The 9194-nt window shown below is 41.9% G+C and overlaps 1 protein-coding gene across 3 annotated transcripts; it reads right to left on the bottom strand.

Annotated features, from left to right (window-relative positions):
* Positions 1-1873: 1873 nt before the first annotated feature.
* Positions 1874-8976, bottom strand: LOC119894413 (homeobox protein DBX1-B-like). Of its 3 annotated transcripts, none has more exons than XM_038707149.1 (6): positions 8328-8976; positions 8025-8150; positions 6773-7333; positions 6044-6127; positions 2755-2957; positions 1874-2522 (listed from the first exon to the last, which is right to left on the bottom strand). In XM_038707149.1, the coding sequence occupies exons 3-6, from the start codon at positions 7137-7139 to the stop codon at positions 2217-2219; spliced, it is 960 nt and encodes a 319-aa protein (XP_038563077.1). In that variant the 5' UTR covers positions 7140-7333; positions 8025-8150; positions 8328-8976; the 3' UTR covers positions 1874-2216. The 3 variants fall into 3 exon arrangements, with proteins under 3 accessions (XP_038563077.1, XP_038563078.1, XP_038563079.1); XM_038707150.1 differs by lacking the exon at positions 8328-8976 and having other exon boundaries at positions 6773-7153; positions 7229-7333; positions 8025-8271; XM_038707151.1 differs by lacking the exon at positions 8328-8976 and having other exon boundaries at positions 6773-7153; positions 8025-8271.
* Between the last annotated feature and the right edge of the window lie 218 nt (positions 8977-9194).

Here is a 9194-nt window from a genome sequence, read left to right as displayed (position 1 = left end):
GAAGCAGTGATTTATTGCACAATAAGCCTGCAATGCAATGGAACTATAGAAGAAAACTGTGTTGCCCAAAAAAAGTAACTAAAACTAAAACAATAAGCTGCTGATTACCGCTTTGTATTCTATTATATTTTATACTCTGAATTGTCACCTGCCACCTGAATTTTGTGTTTCCCTGGTGCAGACAATGTCCCCAGAGTGCAGGAAATTAAGTGTTTAATGCTTTATTATTTCTAAATAATTAAAATATGTTCTTTTCTTGTTGTCATGGGCCTAGTGTTTCGTCACACCCCTAATCTAAGCCCTTAAATGGAAGGATGGTGTAGTGATGAGGGTTGTTGGTGGGCCGCCTGGGCTAAAAATGCCAGGGCCAATTTTCTGTCCCAGTCCAGCCCTGGTCTAGACTAAACCAGGTACAGTCTGAACTTTGAGTACAGGAATGGAGGGTTTCAGAGACAACATGGGCCCTCACATCAGCCGGACCAAAGCGGTGCAAGTGTCAGTGTTTATTACCAACGCGGTTGTAATTTTCACGGCCCTCGCCCGTGCTGTGTAAGGAGCAAATTGAGTGCTCATAAGTAGTGTTGGTCTTAAAATGAGGTGTGGTTAGGCGCATTGCTATATTGATCAGAAAAGCCTTAAGGGACCCTATTGCACCCGGCGCAAAGCGCAGCGCAAGCGTCATTGCCAGTTTCCAACGCATGCAGTTATAATTTTCACGCCCAGCTGAGCGCTAATAGGAGTGTTGGTCAGGCGCATTGTTGGCACGTTGCTGTCTTAAGGCAGCAGAAGGCAATTGCGCCTTTGACCAAAAAATAAAATAATATAGCAGGTCGTAATTCAACGGCGCAGCATTTCACTGTTATATTATCCAGACAGGAAGTTGCTCTGAAGAGTGACGCTGTGCGCATTTACGCACGAGGCACAGCAGCAGAACCTCATTGATGATTTAAATCTCCTCACACGCCAACATGATCTGTCAGGATCAAATGTTAATTAATGTCCAGTGTTCTTCTACACATCCAAAAGGTCTCACACACAGTGAAGATGTATGAAGGAAAGCGGCCGTCATCCTGATTAATCCAGAGGTCTAAATGATTTCAGAAGCTAAAAGTTGAATTCTGCGTCCTCAGGAGAGTTTCCTCTGTGCTGTCCTGTCATGTTTATAATACACTGTTTAGTTTTGCTGCTTAAATGCCCCATAATTTTTGTTGGGACTTTATTGTATACATGGAAACATTTCAAATGACTGACAGCAGCCTATCATGAAAGAAAACACTCAACAATACAACAATAAAACACAGGAAAGACACCATTGTAAGGAAGAGGTGTTACCCACGACCGGTTCATCCTAGTTTCTAATAATGCAGCGCAGTGAGGGTCCAGACGTTTCATAGAGGAGAGTCAGAGTCTGTCTGTCTGGAACTTCACTGAGGAACCACAGAGCTGCAGAGGAACGACAGGTTTCACGATCAGAGACGGTTTGTATGTAATTCTCTCCATACTTGCACCATTTTATGGTTTATGTGCCATCCATCCGCCGTTTAAACAGCAACGCGGCAGGTGCACCTGACTTTTAAAGGGAATGGGCGGTGATTGGTTTAATATGATATATTAATTAAGAGACTAATTACAACCCCTTGTGCCTTACTTTGCACTTACATGGTTATGCACCATTTAAGTAGCAAAAGTGGAGTTAGACAGGCCCCAAATAGGCTACATCGTTGGAGTAGCTCCCCATAATTTAGTTCTAGGCAACACAAGATCAGACCTGTATGCGTGACAGGACGTGAGATGCCGGCAGAGTTACTACTGAAGCTTCAAGCTAATGTTCCAGCAGTTTCTTGCTAGGACAGGTAGCATTAATACTAAAAGAGTCTTTTCAAGATTTATTTGAGAAAATATAAAGAATACAAATATGTATGGAAAGAACAATTTGTATATTTAAGAGTTTTAAACATTTCAATCTACAAATATCTAAAATAGCTCAGCATACCTTAGTTACTGTATATAGATATACTGAACTACATATAAAAGTAATATAAACAACACTGTACAGAAAAATGGCACTGAAAGGCTGAGAAAACACAGCTATGTACAGAGCAGATTCAAACTCTCGTGGTATTTCCTTCCATTCGCCAGTTTCTTTAAATCTTTTTCTGTCCTGCCATCCTTCACAGCTGACCGTGTCTCAGAGCAGGTTGTTCTGTGGACTGGTCTTATGAAACTGTGATTTCTTCAGTGTCTGACTCTGAGGACTGTTTGCTGGACTCTGACGGAGAGGAAGGATTGTGATGATGGTGGTGGTGGTGGTGAAGATGTGAGTCCTGGCTGTCCAGCTGTGCCTGGCTGGGGGGTGCAGTCCTGTCCAGCCTGTGGCAGTAGGTGCTGCCTACATCGGTGAGGTCTGGGTGGGGGTTGGTTTTAGTGGGAAGGGTCTGCTGGCGACAGCCGCCCGTCGATAGCAGCTCCCTCTCCTTGGAGTTCCTCCATTTCATCCTGCGGTTCTGAAACCAGATCTTCACCTTCACAGGACGCAGAAAAAAGAACAATAAGTCAACGTCACAGACCTCCTCACCACTTTGTTCACAGCCGGACTGAGGTACAAAATGAACAGGAAATCACTTCAAGCCCAGATTAAAATGCACAGATATGCAATATAAGAGCAATGGAGCATAAACATATGTTTGTACTTGCTCAGTACATGGAGGATTGTCTAAAATAAATTTACCAAATCTAACAGTCCTTGGTGTGTACCTGGGAGTCTTTAAGTCCAAGTTTACTGGCAAGTTTCTTCCTGTCCGGTTTGCTTATGTATTTCTGCCTCTGGAAAGTTCTCTCAAGGGCCTTCCTCTGGAGGTCTGAGAACACAGCCCGCCGCAGCATGCCCCTCCTGGGCTTCCCTCTGGGAGCCGGGGGCCATGAAAACGTCCCCGGGACAGGAATCGCAGTGGAGGAGGCTGGCAGGACAAAACAGAGCAGAGTAGAGATTTAATAGCCAGCCCCGTTTTCAAATAAAATGTGGCCCTCGTTGGGTCCCTGTCCCCAACTTTGATGATACAGATTCTTCTACAAAACATATCCCAGGCTGTAGCTCTAGCCTTTTGTTGGATTTTTCAATTCAGTTGATTTGTTTTCACAACTGGCTTTAAAAGTAGTCCAATTTTAATATACAGTATTCTGACTGTAGAAGATTAGATTTCTTTGTCATTTCTAACTACAGCTAGCTCGCCGCTAAACTCCCAAATCCCAAGAAAACAGAATTACAGTAGACATATATATATATATATATATATATGAAAAATATACATTTTAGTAGGTTTAATACAAGATGTGTGCAGGTCCTGGGAAAGAGTCATTATCTAAAAGCAAGCCATTAAAAGGCTTCTAATTCATATTTACACGTTAAATAGGTGAAACATTTACTACGAACAAAAATGACAGTTTCAGGTGTCTGTAGGAGAGATGAACTCTCTAATCCATGACTGCTGACTCTACTACCAGAATAATGGCTTTACCAACTCCCTTTATGAACGCTACTCTGATATTTAACACAAATTATAATACATATTACATGTAACATTACATTTCTAACAATTCATCGTAAATTTTAATAAATTCTTAACATTTAGAATTTTCAGTTGCTCAGACAATTTTAATTTTGTTCCATCTCAAAGACGCAGATTGCAGGTTGATTCTCATCCGTCTTAGACTGGTAACCGATATACAGCAGAGAGCTTTTGTTGTATCAATTCATGTCCAATGACGTAAAAATGTGATTGTGCCGAGTGACTGGCAGTTGCTACAATTTAATTTTATATTCAGTGGTGATGAATGAGGTGAATGCTTCTTTTTCATTTCCTGTAAGCCTTCAATGTGTCTAAAACATTAACATTCTGAGGAACAGATCAATCAGTAAATCCCTCCATCATATTTTCTTGATGCTCTTGTTTTGTTAGCATCCTGCTTCTGAGTGGACACAAGCTGGAATTTCACTTACAACTAGACACTTTTATGCTGACTTCTGCTAAACTTGAATTCTTTGTGAGTTTATTCTACATTTGTCAGTCGTCTCAGAATGTGTCATTCGTTCTTGTTTCCATCATCAGCACACATGCTCCCCATGTTCTGCCTGCAATCTGGTGTTAAGCCCAATTTGTCCAGTAGTGGAAACAGAGCCTATGCTAATGAGACGGGCTCTCCAAAGCTCGCTTCACACTGCCTCTAATGAAGCATGAAGGAGGATTGTATAGGCTGCAAATGCATAGAGAAAGGTGATTGTGTTGTAATGAATTGAGTGGAAAAGGCCGTCGACAGGCTAGTATATTACAGACCCATTAAAGACAGGTCAGTATAATGTAGAGCTGTTAGAGAGTCTTCAATCAAGCTTTAGACGAAACAGAGAGCTTAGGGCGGTCCACAGTGTTGTACAACTGCTTATAAGTGTTACTACAGATCTAAATATACAAAAATATATATTGAATATATTTTTGAATTGATGAATATGCTAATATGAAAAGAAATAAAATTAAATCCAGCTTCAAACTGTGAAGTTGCGAATTTGAACTGTGTGAGAGCAACAAGTCTTCAAAGTGTGTGTGTGTTTCATGTTTTTATATCCCAGTGGAGACTTTCACGTCAATGCACACTAACCGATGAGGACTCGTGTCACCGTTGGGACAAAACTTAGGACCCCGTGGGTAGAGACGGTTAAGACTTGGTTTTAAGGTTCAGGTTACAATTGGTTGAAGTTAAGATAAGGGGCTAGAGAATGCATTATGTCAATGACATGTCCCCACAGGGACAGAGGAACAAACATTTGTGTGTGTGTGCATGCATGTGTCTGTGTGTGTGTGTGTGTGTGTGTGTGTGGTTTTGGCTCCTATTGGTCACGGTGCTGGGAGCTTTGTGGGCAAGCAGAGGGGCTTGGTGGGAAAACGACGGCGCGTGAAGAGGCGCTGAGTTCCTGAGCTGGGAAGATACCCGCCTCACATTTAGACCATGACAAACGGCACTAATATATTTAGAGCGTGACAAACTGGACTAATTTGTAGATTAGGACAACTGGTGCTAATGTCAGCAGTCAGTGCGTCGCCTAAATAGGCCTTCAAATTGGCAGAGCTGATTCCAAGCTGTTCGGGATATTCCCAAGCTAAAAGGCTGACGACGTCTCCAAACAGGCTGAGACCTCGCCATCTACATCAGCTGCTGAAATGTGTTTTCACATCTGATTTCAGGAGCTGTAAAAACTTTTTGGACTGAGCTTGCCTATTAGAGCCAGACTGAAGCCTTGAAGGCCTATTTAGTTTCATTTATTTTTCCCGCCCCCACAGAAGTGAGGCCTGTAAAAAAAAAATAATAATAAGTCTCTCAAACACAGAGAAGGCTATCTCTTCCACCAAGAAAACACTTAGCTCATTTTTACTCAATGTCCAGTATTAACCAGATGTGTCAGTGAATTCCTTTATTAATATGTTAATCAATATCAGTTTGAAATGAAACCAAAAACCAAAAAAACCATAGACATTTAGACTGTAATGTAAGGCAGATCTGGGGCGCCATGAGTTAATTATCATCATTACAAGCTTGTGATTTCTTAATTATACTCATTATTATTATTAATTCTGTAATCATTAATTACGGAAATATTTTGTGGAAATGTAATATATGGAAACTTTGGATTTGTCTTTCTCTATGGATGAAAAATGTTGTAATGCTGTTTGTTTACTCATCACTGAGACGTTGGCGGTACGGGTGAGAATAAGGAAAATTAAATTCCACTGACTGAGGAGCGTTTGTTCCACACCAAAGTACAGAAAGTGGTGCTGAGTTCACCTGTTTCTGCGTGATATTGTAACAGATGTGGATAACAGCTAAATGTCCACATGAAAATGAGGAATTTATCCTCAGGTTGGGGCCCAACATTAAGTAATAAGTGGTGAAAGTGATGGCTTTTCTCTCTTATAAAGAAGGAAATGAAAATCACACATTAATTGGAGCCCTGAATCTACTAACACCGATATATAGCACTGGTAAGTCCACAAACCTGTGAAGTAGGAGGCTCTGATGAAAGGATGGAGGCTTCCATCAAAGAAAGACCAAGGGAAGGACTTAGCCTGAAAACTCTGGACTGAAGAGTAAACAGAAAAAGAAAATTAACTTAACATATGTGCTGTTTCAAAGCAGGAGAAATAATCTGAATAGGAACATATATTAATACCACAGACACCAGAATATAAACATGATAAATATAGAGGAATGATAATATCTCCAAATACAATTTTACAAATAGAAGTAAATTGTAAATTTAACATTCTAAAAATAGTAATAACAGTATGGGGAAATAATTTATTAAAAATAAAACCTAACATTTAAACCTGGTGCACCTCAGCATGCTGATAAATATAATTTTAAACCAAATGCATGTTCATTTATTGACAATTCACTAATTTACTGAGCCTTCAGTTTTGAGGCTCAACAGAGCCAATATATGTTTCCAATATTAGCTATATAGAGTATTCTGATCTGTATGTGAATTTAGTGAGAGAGTTAGTGAGAGTAGCATCACTTTGTAGTGCTGAAGGCCTTAGTGGGGAAAAAGAATGCATAGGAGATGATGTTGTATATTGTAAGAATGTTGCCTAAATAAATTTATAGCTAGCCTGCAGAAATAAATATTTTTCTTATGATGTTTAATTTATTTCTGACAGTAGCTGTAGGGCTGTAATAAAAATCATAAGCTATCCATCATCATCCAGTTTCCCCTCCTACTCACCGCTCCGGGTTGACGGTGCCAGTATCGCACTGACGCCGAACTTGAGGTAGCCGGAGTCCGGGCAGACGGTCTGCGGAGAGCCGGGGCTGCTGCGGCTCGGCTGGCCGGAGCTCTGAAGCACAGACCGCTCTGTGCTGGGTCCCAACGCCCGGGGAGAGGCGCCCGGGCCGGGGCTGAGCGGGAGAATGTCCCCGGGACTTCTGGCAGAGAAAGTCCGATGTACGTAGCTGACAGGCTGGCTTAATCGGAGGAGATCTTCTACTAGGAAGCCCGAGGGGAGTGACCGGGTCAGGGGCGAGGAGAGAGCCGCAGGGGGACGCAGTAAGCCCGGGTAGAGAGGAGGCGGAAGAGCGCTGCAGGGAAACATCGTGGGTGTCCGACCTGCGAAAGTTTTCTACTGTTTTAGAGTTGTCTTCAGGGAAAAAATAAAGAGGACCCTAAACAACACAAACTCACTCTGTGGTCTCTGTGCACTCTTGGAGAAGTTTTATACAACTGAGTCACTCCTGCACACGAGCATGTGCACGCGCACACCCTCAGCCCATCTCTCCGCGTGAAGCTCTGTGAGGACAAAGTCCAGGGCAAGGGGATTGGTCAGCCGTCCACTGCTTCATTTATGATTGGACCTCAACCAAAAACAATTAGATCGTCCTACTGGTCTTATCTCTGTTACTTCTGTGGTTGGAAGCAGCTAATTCAAAAATGTCATTATTTCACTAACGAAAAATGACACGCATGTAGGCCCACTACAGCAACAGGAAGACTGGCCCACTACACCACCTGCAGAGCTGTTGTAGCGGTCCAAGGTGCTGACACGAGGAATATTAAAATCATTTGATCAGACGATTGGCAGATCTGCGCTGCTGGCTCTGTGCAGGTCGACAACATAATGTTCCTCATGTCTATGCTCTAAATAACTGACACCACCAACTAATCTTACATGAATGCAGAATTTAGCCACAAATGCATTTGTTTTTGTCTAGACAGAGGAATAGGCTAAATATTTTCGTGTCATTATATTTTATAGCCTAACATAATATATTCATTGTCTGAACATGCAAATAAAATGTTTGTAAAAAAAAAAATAGGCCGATATTTCAGCTGTGCCGCTTTTTTATTCAACATGCAGAACTTGCTATGGTGTTAGATGTTAGATGTGTGAAATTAATACTAGCCAACTACTGATACTACTACTACTACTAATATTAATAATAATAACCCCTGCTTCACATTAACACTCATTCACTCTGACCTTGGCCTGCTTCTTCTGATCCGGTTCAGCATGAAGCCGCGGTGGCCCGCTGTCCCTGCATCGTGTCTTGCTGTCTGGCAGAGCAGACCCTGAAGGGATCTTTGAGACCATCCTTTGCGAAGGTCTCTTGTTGGGTGTGACACAATTTCTGCTATTAAATAATCTTACAACAGGTTAAAGAGGCCATGTCTCTTGTGGGAATGATAAATACATTTAAGCCACTTCATAACACAAATACAGAGAAACAAATGGGGAACTAAATCATTTTCTTATCAGTTGGTTAGGGATCCAGCTTTTCCTCACATGAACCAGCTCCGTTATCTCCGCGTTGCATCATCATCATTGTCTGCGTCATCCTGCAACGTCACCACTTTTCTGTCAGTCAGTCAGTCGGGCAGACAGACAGACAGACAGACAGACAGGTGGCCTTTCCGCCTAAAACGACTTCAAGTGGCAGAGACTTAAAGTCAGCTTTGTTCTGGTCGCCTTTGATCACGGGGTTCTGTTGACTTGAATGAGTGGAAAATGAGTCAAAGTTCAGACACACAGAACACCCACTGTCCCTGATATGCGCGCTCACTCAAATGGTGAAACTCGTCATTCAAAGTCAGTGAAAAGCAGTCAGTTTTTCTTTAGTTTAGCCTAAATGATCAACCTGAGGTACACAGTGTTAGCAAGCAGCCAGTGAACACTGGAAAAATGAGCTTAGCATAAGCTAGTTAGCACAACATGTCTCTCAACCAATAGGCTAACGTTACCTTAATGGCAAATTCAAAATATGTAAAGCTATCTAACTGGCAACTTATGTTATTATAATTCTCTAAAATTGAACTTACTGTGCTTTCAGACCAAAAGCGAAGGGGAGGTGAGTTTACATACAAAGTAAATGCAAAGACGGTAGAGCTGCGATTTCCTGTCGGGCGACGCAAAGCGACGAGAAGGCAACGCGAAGGTCTTCGTGTGAGTGGAAAATTTCCAACTGGAGCGAATTTCCGCGGGTTCTTATCGCCTTTTCGCGTTGTGTGTGAATGATGTGATACCACTTCATCCCTATCCGATCCAATACCAAGTAATACCCAGGCTGGTATTGCCGATACCAATACCTTTTACATATTTTATTTCTAGTTTAATGTGACCTCCCCCCTCCCGTTTCTGTATTTATGAGAGAAA

The sequence above is a fragment of the Micropterus salmoides genome, unplaced genomic scaffold (assembly GCF_014851395.1).
Source record: "Micropterus salmoides isolate LMB-PRFRI ecotype aquatic unplaced genomic scaffold, ASM1485139v1 Ms_hic_scaffold_8, whole genome shotgun sequence".
In the NCBI taxonomy this organism is placed as follows: domain Eukaryota; kingdom Metazoa; phylum Chordata; class Actinopteri; order Centrarchiformes; family Centrarchidae; genus Micropterus; species Micropterus salmoides.
This window is presented reverse-complemented; position numbering and strand designations above follow the sequence as displayed.